Genomic DNA, 21,398 nt, shown 5'->3' with positions numbered 1-21,398 from the left:
TAACTTTATACGCTTATTTGTCTACCACCTTTGGCACCGGCATGAAGGAAACAAAACTCTTATGTGTAAATTCAGAATAGGAGCCTAAAACATGTTCTGAACTATCCTGTGTCTTTCCACAAAGAGGGCTCAGAGAAGTTCATAAGCATGTAGGAAAGGTTGCTATAATCGGGCCGTGTAAACATCCTCCAGTACAAATGCTCTGTTCAAGGCAGTTGGATATTTGCATAACTTTAGGCATCTGTTGTCTTTCTGAAGGCAACAGACTACTTGTGTTTAACATTATGTACATGCCTAAGCATTTTGCTGAACTGGAGCCTTAATGTTTGGCATCAATACAAGGACAACAAATAAAGCAATTAAATATCAATATTTGTGGCCAGTTTTATACCGAGATACAGCAAATAAACCTAGTACCAATTCAATTTAGGCTACACAGCTGGGGGCTTCACCCTGGAGACTACTTCAGAGAATAAAACATGGTTTCTGTTACAGACTGGTTGAAAACCCAACAACAGTTGGATCAGTGACCTTCTACTTTAATATGTAATTCCAATTTCCATAATCTTAGGCTAGAGCAATACATACACACTATCTTCAAAAGTAAAAACCAAAAAAATATTGGTAAAACATACCGTGTGTTGCTAAATACCTTTCAGTTGCGGCTATTCAATTCCTACATTGCTCATAGCCAGCGGGGCAGCACATCAAGATCTATATGACCAGCACACCCCCATCTAACAATTTAATTACAGATTGCTCGCAACTTCGGCTGAGGTCAGGTGTACTGGGGCATGTTGTGAAGAATAACAGAGGCCATAAACCTGAAGAACCACTAAAACGGAAGGCCAAGGGTTGTAATACTCTAGGCACATGGAATGAATGAGTTTTAAAGATGTCATAATTTCCAACTGAAACCTATAGAATTTCTGCCCCATTACAGCAGTGAAACAGATTCATCCTGCAAGCATGAAACATGAGGTTTGTTGATTTGGTTGCCATTGCTTTCTGTGTGACTCTGCATGTATTAGGCAGAAAAGGAGAAGTCACTAGTAACAAATTATTTCTAGAGAAAACTGGATCTCGTCGAGTATTTTAGTTTATTTCTTGTATGGAAGCCAGGCAAGGTCAAAATTAATACAATGGATTTTCCAAGATTCACACATTTTCACACCTCTCCCCATTTATCATTCTGATCTTGAAAGGTAATTTGATGTATCTGGATACCAGGGATCACACTCTTCGAGATGTAAGAGTGAAATGCATACAGTCTGAATGAGAACCAGGAAAGTATGCTAAAAGAGTCCAGGAAATAAGGACTCCAACAGGAACTGAGCAGTAGCTGTCAAACTATCATCAGGAAGATATTCACAGGATAACCACCTCCAGGGGACTTCAGTACTTTCAGAAGTGAGTGGAACTTGAGATTTTGCCCAATTTTCCCTTCCTGACTGATAACAGCCCAAACCACATAGCTGAGGAAGGCAGAGACAGGAGGGCCAAGACAACAAGAGAGGCCACTAGCTTTGGCTGTGGAAAGGGGAACAGCATGGACAATGGGAACAGCATAAACAATGGGAAGAAGGTGAATGAAGACCCACAGAAAATGCCTGGAGAATTAGATTATCAGCTCCAGCTTCAGCCTTGAGCTGGGGCTAGTTCATCTGCTTTAGCGGACTCCTTCACTCCAAGGCAGTGGCCACTGCCACACTCACCTTCATTTTTTCTTAGGCATGCAGAGCCCAGGATTCACCCATTCCCATTTTCTCTCTCATTTGTTGCCTTGGGACCACAATGACTCACAAGCTGGGAGCGTTCACTCACTTCTCCTGAACAGAAGCATGGTCATGTAAAGGCAAGTTCAACTCTCCTAGTGTTCCCAGTTAGTTTTACTGTATTCTCTCTTCACTTGCTCGTGAAGCAAACAGTAAACTCAAAATACTTCAGACCTTCAAATCTAGGTCTAGAAGGTAAGTATGCAATTATCTTGAAATAGATTAACAGTAAAAGAAAGACAATCTCATGGGCTAAGATGTTTAATGTGTTTCTGTAGTGAGCTCATTTGGCCCTAAACAATTAAGAGATGGAGACTGGCCTTTAAAGATGAGGTGTGAAAAAGACTGTGATGAGAAGGATGGATATGTAAGTAATACTTTGGCTTAGCCTACAAGAATCAAAAAGCTGCAGTTATGCTGTAATACGTCTTGTGATCATCAGACAGAAATTATTACCAGAAAATGGAGTGTAGGGCAGAACTGTGGCATGTGTAAGAGGAAATTTCATGCTCAAAAACATTCCAGGATCAATACTCTCAATAATAATGTCCTCTATTTGTCTGCAAAAAGCAGTCATAGCTCAGACAGTATCAATAAACTTCCTCCCCAAAGGTCTTTTATCTGTAAGAAGACATTCCTCATGCATATTTACATTATGACACCTTCAACATGACAGTCAATGGCAATTAAAAGGTCACTGAGAATTTTTTTATGGAAGTCTAAAAACCCAATCAGCTTTTCTATATTTCTTGCTTTTGTCCTCACCTAAAGTTGCCCTCAATTATGTCAATAACAAAACCAGTTTCAGAAGGTTCAGAGCTGGCCCTTAGAAAGATCCACGCAGTACCTAATAAAACACTAAAATAATCAGTTTCTTTACTGCAGCAGTTAAAAAATGTGCAGAAATAAATATACAAAAAGTCTTCTATACTTCAGGCATTTTTAGGATGACTTCTCTTACAGAATATTCAATGCCTATTCAATGACTTTGGTATGACCTTTCTTTCTGAATTTTTAAGATAAACAATACATTTGATGCCCATGTCACAAGCACAAGAAGCATATATGCATACTGCTCATGAGTCTAAACCAATGGTGTTATGAGCATTCACAGGAACAGAGTAAAAATATCACCAAATGCCTTTTCTCTGTGACTTCTGAAAGACGGCTTTACTTACACTCAGCAGGTGATGATGAAGTCTTTTGCCTGATCATGGCATGCTGCTGTGTGTAAGACTTCAGGGACTGACTAAAAGGTGCTTACTGCTGTGCTAAAGGATTTTAATTTACTTAAAATTTGGGGCAGAAAAGCCTTTTCCTTTTACCGATACACATTTTATTGAATTCTAAACTGCATATTAAAGTTCATGGCTATTAAAATGACTCACTGTATATATTCATGGATACCTCTACAACGGAGCATAAAACATTGTACTAAGGTTTTTTTTCCTTCGTTTCCTACATTTTATTTCTCTTCGTATTTTCAAGAAAGAGAGAACAAGATATACATTCTCATTCATAGCTATTCCATTACCCAAAAAATAGCCTTACTCTGTTAAAACACAAATCCTGATTTTGCAAAGTCAGGAAATTAATGTTGACTAGAGTGTTGAAGAGTGGAAGCCTCCAGTCGCTGGACACCTGAGATAGGAATACTACATCATGTGTGGAAGTGCAATTGTGAATATAGCCAATTTCACCAAAATCCTAAAAAGGCTTGTTCTTTTCCACAAATTTCTACACACGCTTGTCTTGTTTCTCACCTTCCCTCTTGTATTTTAAATCATGAAATCCTCACAAACTTGAGATGTCAAGTATACATCATAAGACTTTCCAGAGGTTCCTGCCAGGCCCTTTACCAAGGTCAAATTATGACTGAGGTGGTTAACAACTTGGAAAGAAGAGCCTCTGAGTAAGAAGCAGAGAAACTATTTCAGCTAGAGATCTAAAGAAGATGAATCTGTCTCTTTTAATGCAGATTTCGAACTCTTTAGCCTATTACAAGCCATTAGTGCTCTTGGTCCAAACCTAAAGAAAGCTCTGGGTTTGTCTACCAAGTTGTTCAGAAACTGGCAGAAAAGAAGTCACCATTTGCTACAACGACACTTCTAAAACCTTTCCTTAGGGACAAAGCCAATCTTTCAGACAATGTGTGTTGTCAAAGCTTTTGACATCATGTAGAAGAAGACTTTGACAAGCTGTATGGACCTCGCAGCGGGAGGAAACAGAATAGGTGGTATAACAATTTTCTCTGATGGTGAAAGAAAAGCTTTGTCTTGAAGAATTATTGCAGGAGAACAGCAGGTTCTCTTCTGAGATGCACAGTTGGAAAATCTCTACAGGGGAGCATCTGTGGAGCAGATATTAATTTTTCTTTATGGATCTTGCTGGTAAAGATAATTCAGCTCTGGATAGCATGTGAGAGTCGAGCTTCTCAGATTAAGGCATGCACCAAGTTACCCAGCACCATGGATGAGAACCACCATGAGAACAAGATGCTGGTCACAACAGATAACACCAAGAAACAGCTCCTCCTGTTTCCAGCACCTAACATAATTCCTCAGCCTAAAATCCCAACATCAGGAATATGAGTCACACAATTCTGATTTATATATTTGCTTGTCTTCCCACTGTTAACGTGCAAGGCTGGGAAGAAGCATAATGAGAAAAAGCTTAGATAACCTTTGAGTGAACTAGTTCAAGAAATAGGAATTTCTTATCAACACTGCAGAAGATCCCAATATCAAAATGTTTAACACTGAAGAAGAAGTTTTTGTGGAGAGAATGAACTCTACTTGAAAGGTAAAGTTAAATCTCTGCTGCTATGAACTTTATAATGAACACTGATAACAAGTATAATAAACTAGAAATTGTTGTCACTGGAGTAGGTGATTTTATCATGATTTCTACTGAGAGGACAGCAATTTAAAATGTTGGAACAGAGTGCAGTGGGAATTGGAAAGAAAACGCCAGGGAAAACATTCAGGGACTATAGTGAAGGAAGCTCATGACTGAATCAGAAACACTATAAGGCTGTCTGTAGGTGAAGTCGTGAGCCTTTTTCTTACATAAAATAGAAGACAAAGGACTCCTACCTATTATATTCAAGAACATCTGTGGCTTACTTCTATATTCCTGTAGAGACACAACTTCCCTCTCACACGAATATAGGTATAAAGCCCTGCACAAGAATACAAGAATTGATTCCTTCTCCTAAAGAATGTAATGTGAAAATCATTCATGGATATGGTCTACTGGAAGTTCTCAAGATGCTGGCTGGGTGGGTCTTTCAGCCTAGAGACCTGGCTGACTGTCCTCATTCAGAAATGAGATGATTAGGAAAATGTTCCAAAACTAGGACGTCTTATGCATTAAATGTGAATTACTGGAGTTAATCAGGCTTTTTATTAGCCTATAGATAGTTTATAAAGTATTCTGAAATGTGACATTTCCAAGGATCGTATAAGAAACACTTCCAAATTTTTCAGCATTTAACGACTGCTACATGCTTATCCTATCAGAACCAACAAACTATGAAAACCATGAAACAGCACTGGAAAATCAGAATCTGAAAGAAGCAAGTGATATAATTGTACCTAAGAGGCCCTAAAGGTAAAGACCATGACGTTCAAACAGTTAAGGTTTATCCTGTAACCATGGGAACACAAGGTGAAGGCTGTAAGATTAGCAGGCATTTTGACTAAACAACCTCACCCTACAACAAGTTAGCAGAACACAATGCATTTTTTTATCTTTGCAAGTACTTTCCATGAAAAGTACAGGCAATCAGAGTGGCAGGCTGTGTGACCTGCTGACTGGTTGCACAATAAAGGCTAAGCCATGAAGTGAAGCTGCCCCATCTTGAAATATCATAAAACTGAATAACTTCTACGTGAAGTAAATCTGATTGGCATTTTCCTTTGAGTACCTGGTGCATTTGGCACTGTAATTTGTTTAAAACAGCGACTGGCATCAACGCTGTTGTAGTCGCATTTATTTTCTTTTGTGGATTCACTTAAATCTAGTATTAACTGAATTTATTTGTATTCTGATAACACCATACTTTTTGGCGCTGGACACTCACACGAGAGAAAACTGCCCTTTTTAAAGGCGTTTACAATCTGAAATCGGTTGAATGCTGCAACACTGCAAGGAAAATCTGAGTTCAGAAATAACACATAGCATTATGAATATCGGATTAGTACTTAAATTATGGTGCAATAAATCTTGGAAGGCCAGAAATTACTGAATCAAGATAAAAGCTCAAGATACATTAACAAGTACATCCTAGGAGGGAAACACAGATCTTTATTTAATTAAGACACTAAAATCTCTATTAATAAAGCTGGAGTTTCAATGATGCTGAAAGCAATTAGACAATGAATTTCAAAGGGAGCTGCACATGTAAATTCCTCTATCTCATATGAAAATCTCAGCCAACAACAGTAATGTTTGGTTTAAATCACACATCATCATGGGAAACAAATCTATTAGTCCTTTGTTCCAGGCAAGAACGAAATGTGGCTAAGGGGGCAAACATGGTGGGAACATGGATATCTGCAGGTGATTTATGGGCATGTGCTGAGCTAACAAAGAAAGCAAAGTTCAGAACCACACTGACAGCAGTGAAGGCAAACTAGATACTAGAAGGATGATGGTTATTGTGCAGATTATGAGAAAATCATCAGAAATGACAGCTAACCTTCATTCTCTGTGGAGGCAAGTAGGAATCCAGTCTCTTAAGATTAACTTACCATCCACTACTTTTTGTTGAAGGGATTTTTTGGGGAGGGGAAGCAATATATTATTTTCTTTGCTGTGTTCTGCAGTTTTTCCAATCCATCTCTCTCTGAATATTGATAACAAATAAACGTGCTACTTACTCCCTCATGCGGTTCAGTTTGGTCTCAGCCATAGTGCTGTTGAGAGCTCTGAATCCCTGGGGCGTCCCTGGAGACACTCCGATGACAGTCCTTGAGCCTACAAATCAATGCACATAACCTTATTCACCTTCATCCCTTGAGTTCTATTGCAGTGTCAAGGGCAGTCAGAAGGAAGAAGACTATTCCTGTTTCTCACAAGGTAGTGCCACATTAATTAAAGATTAATTAGATTATTAAATGCACATTAAGGGCAACTCCTTTCTGAGGGACAAGTAGATTTATAGTTTAAAAGCACCAGAATGGTAACAACAATTTTCTTTCTGTGTAGCATACAGGGAATTACACCACAACAGACATGACAGTCACTTGAGGAAGTGCCAGGACATGTAAATTTTCAGCAAAATTAAATTTGCTTAGACAATATGTATTTTTCTCGATTGTTCTTGCACTTATTTATAAGACCAAGGACTTTCTTCCTAGCAAGCAACTCTCTACTTTAGCTTGATCATTACTGTAAACAGAAAGTCTTTATGGCATTGCTTTCCCCTTCAGAAAAAGGTACTCTTTTTATGTGTTATAATATTTTATATATTAAAATATACTTCACTATATAAATACATATATATATATATATATATATGTGTGTGAGAAACACACACATGCACTCTGAGTCTGTTAATAGGCTGTGTGGGATATTGCAATATTGAAGGACCTAATGCTCACAAACAGTTGCGGTATTCATCCACAGGAATACAGAAGCGCTAAAACACAGAAGACTGTCTGAGTTGTCGGTCCAATTATCCTGCAACTTCCTATTGCCATTCCATCACACAAATCCCTGCTTAATCTAAGGAATTTATTTATTTATTTATTTATTTCCCCTACTGCTCACAGTGGAAGACAATTCCAGAGCCTCGCTGTGACCTGGTGGCTAAAATCTTTCCTCTAATTTCCCAACAAAACTTCTTTATTGACCACTTTGTGCTCATTTTTTTCCTGTGCCAGTCCTTTTCTTTTGCTTACTCAGTTCTTCCATTTGCTTTTGTTTACTTCTTTCTTTTCTTTACAATTGGAAAAAGAAATCCTACTGCTGAACAAAGCAGTGATTTCACTTTCTTATTACAAAACACGTGGCATCAGGATTTCACCTCCCAAAAGAAAAGAATATGTATCATGGTGGAACTACATCTTATGTAAATGTGTGAGCTGTAGCACACAGCACCGAGGTTCTGAACAGACATGGGAAGGCTCTGCACAGGATACGAACACGTCAAAAGTCACACAAAAATTGTTAACACAGTGTTGTGTTTATTTGAACACATACTCCCTTCCAAGAAGGGGTTTTTAGCTTAGCCTCAGCTGGGGCTTGGTTTGGTTTGCCTTAACATTGAGGCAATTTTGTGTTAACACACATTGCCAGAGGGAGCTTGCAGGTACTTTTTTGCTATAAGCAGTATAGACACCCCCAGAGAGCAATGAATGCTTCCCTGGAATCCATAATTACGGCTTTGCCAAAAGTTAAGCTCCTCTGACTTATGTGATTCTAGATCCTGATCACATAAGGTTGAATATTAAGATAAAAGCTTTCTATTGTGAAGGTTCCTAGTGAGTCACCCACAGCACCTGCTGGGTTCAGAGCTTTGGTGGATTCAGAAGATATGAAGCAGGTATGGAGAAAGACCACAGAAGAAATGGATTCCTGACTCTGCTACCTGGCTATGTACAAACAATTTGACTTTTTAAAACATTTTCCTAACTTCTCTTTACACCTAGGGGTTAACAGTTGTCTGGTGTCTCAGTATCACAATTGAGGCAATGCTAACAAAGTTTAAAAGATGAAAAATTACAATTCAGTTCTCACTAGTAACGAATAACTTAACCTACTGATGAAAAAAACATTTTCTGCTCTACACATACATAACCATATATTTTCACATGGGGTCTGTAATCATTCAATTACTTTAGCAGCACTGGAAAATTCAGCTACTTTCAGGATGGCCCTGAGGAAACTCCAAGTGCTGTGCAAAGCAATGCTCATGACTTACTGGGTGGCACACTCCTTTTTGAGTTGGCATAGAATTAAAGTCCAGATGTAGGGGCTTTGGGTCTTTGAAAGCAATAAAAAATTGATGCCTAACACCAATGAGATAAAGAAAATATAATCTATGTATTCTCTTAAGAAAAAGTACATTTAACCACAGGCTCCAGCTAAATTTTGGTATTACTATTATTGCAGAATATATCACTGCTCAGCATATCCTTTCTGCTTCGTGGGTTCAGTCTATTTATTGCTACAATTTATTGCTACAATATCTACTTATCCTCCGACATTTCATTATTAAAGAGATCCTTCTTGTTTTTTCCTGGGATTCCAGGCCCATAATAATTCGTACTTTGTCTACTCTCCACATTGGCAGTTGGCCAAGCAAAACTTAATTGCCACACACAAACTAGTATCTATCTTCCTCTCCATTTAATATGATTTTCTGGGTCCTATGAGGCAGCTGCAAGGACTACAGATTGTATGATGCTGCAAAGGTGTGGTTAGTCATAAAAAGTGTTTTCACAGTGAAACAGTGAAAACTGTTAAGAGTTTTTTAGTTGTTGCTACAAGCAGCCTCAAAATTTTCTCCCGGGGTGATTCATAATCCACATCAATTTCTGTCAGAGGTATTTTCTTAGAAGCAGTTAAGTCATTAATAATATATTTTGCACCCAGCTTCAAGCAGTTTGCCTACCCATACATCCACACAAGAGCACTGACTTTTCAAAACCAGGTATTGTGTCTTTCTATACATATTTTAAAGATGAAAACTCTCCCAGTACCTTGCCCAATACTGCAGAGGACAACACAAGGTAAAAAAGGCAAAAGATCTTTGTCCCCTCAGTTCATGGAGCACCAGTTTGAGGTTCTTACTGCATCCCTCCCTCCGCCTCTGTCACATGGAAAATTAAAGGATCTGTAGGGAAACAAATCCTCTGGCTGACATTTACTCACAGATATTTATAATTTAAAACAGGTGATTAGGACTATCTGGTGAGACTTTTCATACATTATGGCCCAAAGGCATTCCTACCAACATTTCTGCTAACAAAAGGATAAACGGTGACAGGCATCTACTTCATCTCTAAGTAAGCCATTATGTGTTGTGAAGCTATTATCTCCATTGAACCATAGACTTCTCTTTGGATTTTGGATTTCTTTCTTCAGCTTTCACTGCTACACAAGGGATTGCACATCCTTCTTCTACAGGATTAAAAAGCTCCTTAGAATCAGATGTACTTCTCTGAGTTTAAAACAATACCAACTGACCCAACTGCCTCTAACCTTCTCCTCCTTTAAGCTAAGCAGCTATACTAAATTGTAAAACCAGTTTTTCATACTTCCTTTCATTCTGTAATTCTGTTGTGCGATCTCCCCAATTTTTTAAACTTCATCAGCATGGACTACCTTATTTCAAATATACTCCACCCAGAACTGTAGAGCCAATCCAAAATGAACCTTGTACCATGCTAAAGCACTGCTATTCACGGGGACTCAGTGGGAACTCTCGAGAAGACTCAGTTATTTCAAAAGTCCTTTCACTATTCAACACTGAGGTTTATACTAAAGAAATTGCACCTGTGGAAAAACAATGCATATTTACTGCAACCTCTTTATCACAGCCCTTGCTAACATAAGAAAAGTTCTAGTTTTATTCTGCTCAGATGCTCTCTAACATATGCTCTAAATGGCATGTAATTTTTTCACAACACCTTTAGCGATGAAAGACACTCTAAGAAATTCTGGCCAAGCCAGATTTCTGCATCTGCACTATTATTGTAATGAAATCCATACTGTTTCCAGGAGTAGTCATCATAATGATGATATAGCTCTGTAGCCCAGTAAGATGGTGTTGCAACTGCTAGTAGCAGCTCACATGCCTGGACCTGAGTTTGAAGGACTTCAAGGCTTTGCCTGAAATTGTTTTGACCTGCCAGCAACTTTAATTGAATTGCTTAAGCTATAACAGCATTTTTTCTAACAACCAGGTAATTATGGCTATTTTGTTTCATTTCCACTTACTTTTTTATCATACAACCGGTATTTTTAGATGGATAGTAGTATTCTGTGCAGATTGGCATCTTTCTAGCTAACAAAATTCAATTAATGTAGAGAAATACTAGCCTGATAAACAGCAGATTCCTTGAAAAGTGGAGAGAAAAGATGAGGTGTAAAGGACTACAGATATGGGATGACAAGAAGTGGGCACACAGGCTGGTTCTGTCAATCCCATGGCTATAACCAACACGCCAGTAATCAGTTGAAGACACACTGACCACAAAGTGGACACAAGTAGCTTTAGGGTAAACAAAGACTGTAAGTATCTAACCTGTGTAAAATGTACCATATACAGAAAATTTTGATGTAAAGTGAATTTGCAGCCCAGTGAAAGTAAAGCAAGGTATAAATGAATGTTAGGAAACAAATAAAAATTACCCCAACATCAGGTTTCTAACTTGACATTGGAAGAACTTAACACAGTAAATACTTAAACTTCCTCAATGACACTTAGCATGCAAAGATAAAAGGGATCCTACCAGATTTCTCTCTTATTATTATCACACATATTTGTTTGGAACAGATTATACAAACCTAATTACTAACTCAGCTTGGAGAAGGGCTTTACGTTCCAGCACGAACTGATCAGAGATTTTTTAATGATTAAAGTATAAAATAATTATTTAATAATATGTCTTTTAAAGGCATATTTTTCTTCTTATTACTGAAAGAAAAAGAGGAAGACAAGAATCTCTTTGATACTCAGATTTTTTTTTAAATACCACTGTTTGTCTTTGGCTAATACTCTGCGTTATTCCCAGAAGACCTCCAGGCAATTTTTCTCTTGCATTAAAATAACAAAATATTGAAGCATAGAGCTAATTTTTGTCCCTATTTCCACTTCTGCAAACCACTGCAGACAATGATGCTGTAAAGGCATAAATGAGGGCGGAATTTGAAGATCACGCGACCTGCATTAGTGTGAAGACAAACCGGATGTGAATGTTCCATCCTTCAGTCCTAAGGATCTCCATGACATTGGGAGCTTGAAGGTGACCAGTCATGATTCAATGCCTACAAGACTGTGATGGCCACACTGATCACTCTTTCTCATCCTTTTTCGGTTTCCTCTTCTCATCAGTCCATGCTTGCAAGCAGGGGTGAAACACAGCTTAGCACTGCAGGAACCTCTACAAGGAGGACTTCCCAGGCTTCCCCTATATTCTTGTTTCAGAGCCACAAGATAATATTGAGTCAGGTTTATCCTGACTGAATGAGTGTAAATGAGGCAGCTAAATAAGACTGTGGTTACCCGTGGGAGCCTTTGGGAACTTAGTTGGGCGTTCACGCAACCCACAGCAGGCTGCTGCTGGCACAGTTCAACCCGGTGGTTTTAACGACAGCGACTACTCTAACCTCAGTAAATAGCCTTCTTTTGTATAAGCTTTCTTTTTAGCTTTTCAGTAGAACATGAGAAACTAGGTTTTCAAAACATTGAATTTATATACAGAATTCGCAGGAGATTTTTAGGATTAAATTGCAAACTTAAATTCTATGTGATTTTTCTGTGCCTGTAATGAGATACTGTAAAATAAAATAAATATTATCCAAACTTGGATCATAATTTTCATTTTTTAAAAAAATATTTTAATTTATTTTCCCTTATTTTTGCAAGTACTGGAAGCTATAGAACATCCTACATATCCTTAAATATTTTCCCCGGAAGAAAGATGGCAGAAGCCAAGTTTTTAAAAGCTTTTGTTAGAACATTCCACACTTCTGACTATCATGCTTTATGGCTCTGTATTTTCAACCAAAGCAGTTAGTGCTAACAAATATGCTTTTTTTGTGCATATTTATACTTCTCTGCAGTAGATAAAGGAAATAATTTTCAAGAAGGTCTAATTTTTTTAATTATTTTGTTGCAGAATGGAAATATTGGATTGTGATTAATACAGACTGCTAATTCCCGCTGCTAATACTTTTAAAGAAGAAATACTATCTTACCCAATGAACTATTATTCAGGACACACTCCAAATACTTGACCATTGCCTCGATGTCACTGTCCTGTGGATAAATAAAATAAGGAATAGCATTAGTGTGCACAAAAACTTAAATATAAATACTATGTACCAGAGTTACAATCCCACAAATGTAAAGGATATCACTTACATCAATGAGTGTCAACACTAGATTACAAAGAGTCTAAATTGCTCAGGACTATGTCTAAGTTTTCTTTCCCTAAAACACCAGGCTTAGGAATGATGTTATATACAAACAGTTATTTACATCGGATTCCTTGCAGAACACAAACGTGTAGAACAACTGTGCATGGTTGTAGTTAGGCGGGTGTTGGTCTCTTCTCCCACGTTGAGCTAGGGAGGTTTAGATTGGATATTAGGAAACATTCCTTCACCAAAAGGTTTGCCAAGCATTAGAACAGGCTGCTCAGGGAAGTGATTGAGTCACCATCCCTGGCAGTATTTAGAAGAACTGTAGATGCAGTATTTAAGGACAGGGTTTAGTGGTGGACTCGGCAGGCATAGGTTAAGAGTTGGACTTGATGATCTCAAAGGTCTTTTCTAACGTAAATGATTCTGTAATTCTGTGGAGTTTAATGAAGATACATTTACTGTGGAGGGTGGTGTGCAATCTCTGAAAATACACCTGCATTTTATCATCCGTTAGTTCCAGAGTATCTATATCAGTATTACATTGAAAAAGGGAAGTACTTCTTAACTATGCCAAAATGTCTTATGCTTACGTCAGCTGTCCACTGCAAATTAATACTTATGTTTCATGGAATTGCATCCATTTACTTATCTAGTAACAACAAATAATTGAAAAAAAAAAAAAAGAAGATATTTTAGCACTTTCCTATTTCAAGGATTCTGCTACCAGACAGACGATTAACAGTTTTGCTATGATCTCTTTCAGATGAAATGCTGGTTTTGTACAGAGATGAAATTTAAAGATCTGGCCATTAAGCAACAATTGTGCTCCAGGAAGTAGATCACAAGTTTATTAAAGTCCACTTGGACTCTGAGTTTCTAGAAGCTGCTGCCATATCACGGGCTTTGACTATTTAAAACTGAAAGTCAAAATCTTGACCTTGCTGAAAAATCTTCCCAAAATCTATTTTTTAATTGAGCAGCCTATGGTTTTAAATTTTAAAGCACTGGAATAAAAAAAAAACAATATTGACCTCAGCTTCTACAATGGACAATCTGCTTTATATTTCTATGTGATCTTAATCAAAATGCTCATTCTAACGTTCTCAAACTGAGGAACTGCCAGTGAAGCTTAACAGGATGACAATAATTGTTGGCAATGACTGTTACCTGGTCAGTGACCTTTTGGTGCCAGTGAGAGCTGCTATAGATGAGCATGACCTAACTTCTTATCACCCTAAATTGTTTCATGGCCTTATATTTGAAATAGGCTCTGCTATTTCAGCATGCAAAACCAGTTTCTAGGGTGGCTATTTCAACAAATAACCCAAAGGCTCATAGGTCTGAAGAAGCCTATTTGTCTTTTTGGAGAAGCCTCTGAGGTTTTGGCTAAAAAGGTCAGCACCAGGGTGTAGCCCATCCAAAGTGCCTCATTAAATAAATTTGAATCTGCTTACCTGGAGTTTTTGCCAGTTAGCAGGAAAGTTGCCAGGAAATGTTACAGAATGCATTACTTTTATATATATAATATATACAATATATATTGAATATTGAATTAAGACAAACTTAATATTACACATAATTTCTCTATATTTGTAAAGAAAAAAAGATTGAATGAACCTTTAGAACTTCATTTAAAAGTTATTTAATATTTGTCATTCAAAATTAAAATTTGATATTATTTTTCTGCAACATAAATTTGTAAATATTTTTATTTTCATTATCACTGACAGTTGCAAAACTATAGACAGACAAAAACATGGTAAATGGCCACATAAAATATTAATACAATTGCTTTAGTAAAAATCTTTTCTTTTAATGGCATAAGGATTGTAATTCCCAAACCTGTCACTTCTCACAACAGGACATCATATTTACTCTAAATATAACAACAGAGATCATTTTTTTCTCATTGCACTGTAAGGCTAAAGATACACTTTCACCAGGGAAAACAGATGGCTTGGTTATCTTTAAATAAAATTTCATTGAGGAAGAGAATGGGGTATTCATACAGCGGTAAATAGTTGAATAAATGGTTATCAGCTTACACTGAGGTAGAAACTACCTGCGGCTTTTCTCCACTCGGATTTAGCAATCCAAAACGATTCTAGCTGTTTTATTTATTATGCTTATCTATTTAATATATTTCCCTAATGCTTCTCTTGCTTGCAGAGAAAGCAAAGCCCTACAGAATAGGCGAAGGATTCTGACAGATGCAGAGAAGAGAGGCGCTCTTATGAGTAACAGACAGTGCGGATGAATGATTGCACATTTCAAATTCAGAACAAACCAACCCTTTCTAACAGCAACTTGCCATGCAAAGATGTATGTTAGGAATCCATAGGAGCATTTTTTGGGTGACAGAACGCAGACCACCCACAGACGCCAGAGCTATGACAATTTATGCCAGCCGATTATCTCGCTTGACAATCTCAGAAGTGACTTGGACACGGAAAATAGGGAGCTAATGTACCACATCAGCAGACTTTGTCATAATAAAGAGGGCAAATTTGTTATTATTGTCACTAAGAGAAAACACAAAGAACAAGGTGATAAACTGCAGCAAAAAGCATCCATTAGCATCTCAGCTAAATCAAAGCAAATGAAAGTTTCACTGTGTACTAACTTTTAAAGGTGAAACCTCTCCTAAGCTTCGTATTTCTTCATATTTTTAGAAATGGTTTCTCATTCTCTTTCATGTTTCCCCCTTAATTAATAAACCATTGTTTCTACAACAGACAATCTGCTTTATATCTCTATGTGATCTTACTCAAAATGGAAGACACAGAAAAGAGCCACTGACTTGAAGAGGTAGAGTTCTAGAAAAATAACAGGCAAACCGCTGCTTGAAATCTGACAATCAGTATTTCTGCTCCAAAAGAGAGGGACAAAGGACACTGAACACGAATGCTACTATCAAGATGGAAGGTTCATATATGTTTAGATTCTGAAATTGGTGGTAACTCCACATCTGCAACAGGAAAATGTAGATGGAAACACACAGGCTGTACTTAAAGATGCCAACATTAGAAAAACAGCTGTCTCAGTCCCATCCCAAACCTTTAAAATTATTCTACTCCAGTGCCTAACTCAACACTTAACTGAAGAGGTGTTGCATCCCACGTAAGGCCACTACTTCTCATTCTGTCTTGACACCCGTGGGAGACTAATATGGCTTGAATAAATAGCTCAGTTCTCTCTCTACATCATGCACACCAATGTGTTGTTCAATTAGATGACTTTTCTGACCCCATGCTACTGCATGAACATCAAAATTCTTTTTTAATCGTTTGAAGCAATGGGGTCACGAGGGAGCACCACCAGATGCAGTATTTCTGCACTCTCTGCACAAAAGTAACTAGTAAAACTTCTGGCATTGGAAAACTGGGAGATTTGCACATTAGGGAGGCAGATATCTTACAAGTCTTTATCCTATGCTGCGATGGAATGACTTCTTTATTAGCACACACCTCTAAAAGCCTAATTTATGAAGACATTTTTGAAGAAAGGGTTTAAGAGTATGAATCCTATCATAGAAATAGGAGTGGGAGTCTTGGTATTAAGTAAATGACTGCAGAAGCAAACCCCTGCTACATACTAGCAAAATCAAATCTATTCTGGTACGATTTGAAGCTTATTATTAATACTGAGCATAATCCCACCTACCTTCGAGTGGGATTCATCTCACATAACTGTTGACATCCAGAATGAAGATGTCCCATGCATGCTAATAATTGTAGATCCTTTCATAATCACCAGAGAGAGAGATCCCTTAGCACATTCCATCTAACCTATGTCAGACATTTACATCAAGATAAAATTATTCTCTAAAAATGTTTGCTTACATCCTCTTATTGGACAGGTTTTCCACTCAGTTAGTTCAGACATGGGTGCTCAAATCTGTAGAGTTAAATTCAGTCTGCTTTGACATCAGACTTAATGTAGAATTTTTCACTTGAGAAAGGGAAAATTTATGCTCACTTCCCAAGAAACAGTAAAGGTGATTGTGTCAATATCCAGAAACACACTTCCGCGTTATCTAACGTGCTAGGGTCAACGTGAGAAAAAACACAGACAATTAAGTTTCTTTGATAGAGAAAGACCTAAAAGACAAGCGATCACAGAGGGTACTTCCCAGTCAGTTTGTGCAAGCCAGTTCACAAGGGGTTAATGCTCTGTGTGCACAAAGACTGCTGGTAAAGTGAAGCTTCAAGTCCATTGAGGCTGGATTCAGACAAGCGGTGCCAATGGGACATGTCTTCCAGCCCACTGTGATGGTTCTTGTCATCACCAAATTCTGAGTCACTGCAAAATGAGGAAATGCTGCTGCTCAGATCTGACTGCCAACACCTAATTTATTCTGCATTATCAAGAAATCTATTTTTATCTTCTGCCCTTTGTTAATTCTAAGCAGCAGTCTGCCTACTCAAAACCACTACTGACTGACATTTAATGATACTGTCAATGAAAGATGAATAAAAATTTCAAAAGCCGTTCCAAAGAGAAAAAAAAAAACTTATCTCAAAGTCTGATGAAAGTGAGCAATAATTTCTTTTTGAGAGCATCTTATGGTAGACTTTCTGGGCAACAGAGTGTTTGCAGAGTGTCAGCAAACTGAAAAAAAAAGCCCATTATCTTACATATTCCACCAATTTACAACTGACCGGTAATTTCTTTAGACCAGTACTCTATAAACTGATCCTGAATTTTAAAACATCCTGCGTTTGAAAGCTAAGAGGACATTTCTAGACCAAATGACATTGTTTCTGAGTGAACTTTAAGTTTGACCGGTGACAGAAATTCAGGACTCTCTGCTACTGTGGTAAAAGCAGAATTCTGATACCTCACAGAAATAATTTATTTTTTCCTTAAAAACTACATCTTAAAAAGGATATTAGTTCAAATTTTTAAAAACTTTGTGCAAGTTATTCATAATTTAGTGAACAGTACTAACATACATGGTTGGTTCCCTAAAATGCAAAAGACATCACACTCCTTTCTGCAAAATTTGCACATGAACTCAGAATAAAATATACGATCCTAAGCAGAATCAGACAGTACCATTCAGAGGCACTGTATGCAATTCTTTAAGCTGGTGGCCCAGGGGAGAAATTAATTGTTCCTGAATACCTTAGGAAGATCCATTTTCAGAAATGACTTGGGCATTTACGGTCATTGATTTCACTGACACTTAATCACTGGAGGCAAGATTCATCTCAGCTCATTCTGATCATATCTAAACTAGGTGCCTTTTCTAATAATCTTCAGCCTTCTTCACACTGCAGTCCCTAAGGCTTTCTTGTGGCAGCTTCTCCTGATAAAGCTATTTGTAAGCCTTTAAACAATGTTTCCTCTTCACTGATACTTTCTGAGATTCTTGGGAAAGTCTACAGATTTGCTGCTTGATCTTCAGTTGTTTAGGCTCACAGCTTATCATGCTGTTCTAGAAAATACACCTAATATAGGCAGGAAAGAGAGGCAATTAGAGGTACTTATCTCTACTCAGGAATTAGACCTTAAACTTAGATCTTGTGCTTGAGGTATAGCCGCATCTTTAACATCATTTACCCATAGCTAATATGTGAGAGAACCCTACTCTGACTGTTTTACTGACAACAACCCACCTTATGGCATTCATAGTAGTGTTATCCTTAATCTTGAAGAAATGCAAGAATCCTTCGCATCAATGTCTCAGAAGAATTACATAAGCATATAAATATAATAATTCATGATATTGACATACATACACATTCTAACCAAAAAAATTTTCAATAACGTCAGTAGGACAAAATCTTGGAAGGAGTTTAATTTTCCCATGAGCACTAAGTGTATGCTGTTTTCTCAAAGGTCATATATACCTGGTGATTTGTCTTCCAGATCATCTGTGATGCTTCCACATCCTCCTCCTCTTCACTATCTTCTGAACAGGACTCAAATTCATCATTATAATATTCTTCTGCAATTTCTGGGTCTTCGGGGATCTCTAAAGGCAATTACGCATTTGAAGTATATAGATAGACAATATGCATGATATTTAAAAAAAAAAAGTTTTTATACCACCCATGTTATGTCATTAGCAATACTGAAATCAAGGGATAGGTTCTCAGATTAAAATGTTCATCCTTGATGACATAATAAGCAGTGTTAAACCTATCTCTGGCAAAAGGTCAGATCCTCATCATATGTAAATTAATGACCCTAAAGGACCTATATTGATTTTGGCCTGAAATCACTGAACCACAGAATGATTCAAGCTGGAAGGGACCTCATGGCATCATCTAGTCAAAACAAGGTCAGCACTGAATTGAAACCAGCTTTCAGGAGATGAAATTATTCCCCAGTCTGGTTTTCTCTAACACACATAAACTGTGGCAAATACAATTGCTAAGCTAAAATGGAAAATAATACACACCGGGCACGTGTTTAAAAGATGAAAGAAATAAAATACATGTCTTTTACCAGATTTTTCCGAAGCAAAGCATAATAAAATAAAAGAAAGTGGTGTAAAGTCAAGCTACACAGACTTGGGTGTCATGCTCTCTCAACCTGTTACATCAGGTTTTTGTAATAGCAGCGAGTGCAATATTAATATAACCAATGAGCCTATGAAGTACAGTAATTGTTATTAAACTCAACATATTCATCACAGCATGAAAGACACCCCAGCTACTCTGCTCCAGGTGAAATCCCTTAGTATTGGAGACTCCTTAAGCAACAAGTTAGTGAAACAGCTCAAAGCCTGATTACACGTGCTTCAGTGAGCTGCCCTGTCTCAGCAGAAGCACCTAAGCACATGTTGAATTTCATGCAGAGGCTGGACTGTGGTGACTATTTGAGTAAAAAGCAGAATCTTCATTTTTTTTAGACAAATAGCCATAAGGCAAAGAGTTGCCCACAGGAGACATGGGTCAGCAGCAGAAGACACGGGAATGGAGCTCCTCAGCCATCCCATCAGTAGCCCTAAGCATTCATAGAGGTAGTTACTGAAGAAGAGCTAACCCTCCATACATTGATTTTACACAGTCACTTACTGACTTATCAAGATAAGTTACACCAAGTACAGAAATAATATTTTTATGCTAACAGTTTTCAAAAAGAAAATGTTTGGTATCCATCATTGCCTCGTATTATTACAAAACCCGTTAGTTGAAGACAACAACAGTATAACATTTCACTGCCATAAATCACCATAGTTCTAACTTTACCTAATGAGTATTTCCACTATTTCCCTCAAATATGCCTACCACTTTAAAGAAACATAAACCAACTTATCTTAAATATTACTACATTCAGACAAATTAAATTCCAATAAGATGTCATTAAAAATACTTAATAGATTTTTTTACTTGTTTCACATAGAATAAAAAAAATATTTAAACAAGGGAATAATATTAAAATCCATTAAAAGATATTAGAGTTTGGACAGGAAGAATAATTCTAATCTTTAGGGCATAAGAAAGGTAACTCAGGAAAATGTTGGAAATGTATTTATCTGCAGCACTAAATGGTTCAAGCTTTCCTGTTGAGATATTGCCTCTACTACCTACCATCTCCAAAGAATTAAAAAAATTCACTTTCTATTTCTATAAACTTGATTTATCGCCAAAACGCTGACACATTTTCACTCAGATTTCTCTGTTTTAAGATACTTATGGAAGCTGCATAACAGCACCATGCTCCACTGCCACAATTTCTAATCCTTCCTTTTTCTATCTTTCACTTTTTTCAGATTAAGCAAAAAGAGGATCAATACATGGGCTTCCAGAAGAACCACCCCAACCCAAAAACTTTTTCCCACAAAAGAATTTATTATCATGTTTAATCGTTTGTGTTCCACAAAGTGCCAATTGACAGAAAAGCCAAACACTTAATTTAAACAAAAAATCTTAAATATCATTGCTTATTAGCACGGGAAGAACACTTCTAAATGAATATACATCTTTTCCAGACAGAGTGAACACTCATTTTCCTTTCTTGCAGAAAGGCTGCCATTCTAGTATAATTTTATTAGGTTCACCTACATTCTATCTATATGAATATATGCATTCAAATACATATGAATCAGCCTATTTATTATGTTATAATGCAAACATTGGACTACACTAGTGTTTTATGAGGTGTTTTCTCCTCCCACATCCTGTATTTGTTTGCTGTTGTACTAAAAAAATAAATCCTCCCCTTCCCAACCAAACCCAGTATCAAAATCAGTCTTTTTTGCTCATAAACATAACTTCAAAATGTCTGCTCCTGCTACAGAAAACTTATTTGTGAGTAGCCCACAACCAGCCAAAACTGGCGAAGCCTCTCAGCTATGTGGCAGAGCTGGCACTGCCTGCATCCCACTTCCACGCCAGCTTTTGCATCCTTGTCAGAATTGCTTGCTTTACCATTTGTGAAATTGTTTTGACAGCTGTTCATACAGAGCCAGTTAATCCAAGCACAGTAATACAATTTTAAATGCTAGTTCAGACACCAGAGATGTTCCAGGGTACAGACGTTTACTGGCTCAGATTCAGAGACTATTCC

The 21,398-nt window shown here is 37.4% G+C and overlaps 1 protein-coding gene across 4 annotated transcripts in view; it reads right to left on the bottom strand.

Annotated features, from left to right (window-relative positions):
* NEK11 (NIMA related kinase 11) overlaps window positions 1-21,398 on the bottom strand; it is a 103,723-nt gene that overhangs the window by 13,762 nt on the left and 68,563 nt on the right. For 3 of the 4 annotated variants that reach the window (XM_054057187.1, XM_054057189.1, XM_054057188.1), the window contains exons 13-15: window positions 18,731-18,855; window positions 12,708-12,768; window positions 6,659-6,755 (exon numbers count right to left, since the gene is read on the bottom strand). In XM_054057187.1, coding sequence (XP_053913162.1) covers window positions 6,659-6,755; window positions 12,708-12,768; window positions 18,731-18,855 — 283 coding nt within the window. The remainder of the gene's footprint in view (window positions 1-6,658; window positions 6,756-12,707; window positions 12,769-18,730; window positions 18,856-21,398) is intronic. The other variant, XM_054057190.1, reaches the window with a different exon arrangement.

The sequence above is a fragment of the Cuculus canorus genome, chromosome 2 (genome assembly GCF_017976375.1).
Source record: "Cuculus canorus isolate bCucCan1 chromosome 2, bCucCan1.pri, whole genome shotgun sequence".
Classification (NCBI taxonomy): Eukaryota; Metazoa; Chordata; class Aves; order Cuculiformes; family Cuculidae; genus Cuculus; species Cuculus canorus.
The sequence above is the reverse complement of the archived record's forward strand: the minus strand, read 5'-3'. Positions and strand labels throughout refer to the sequence as shown.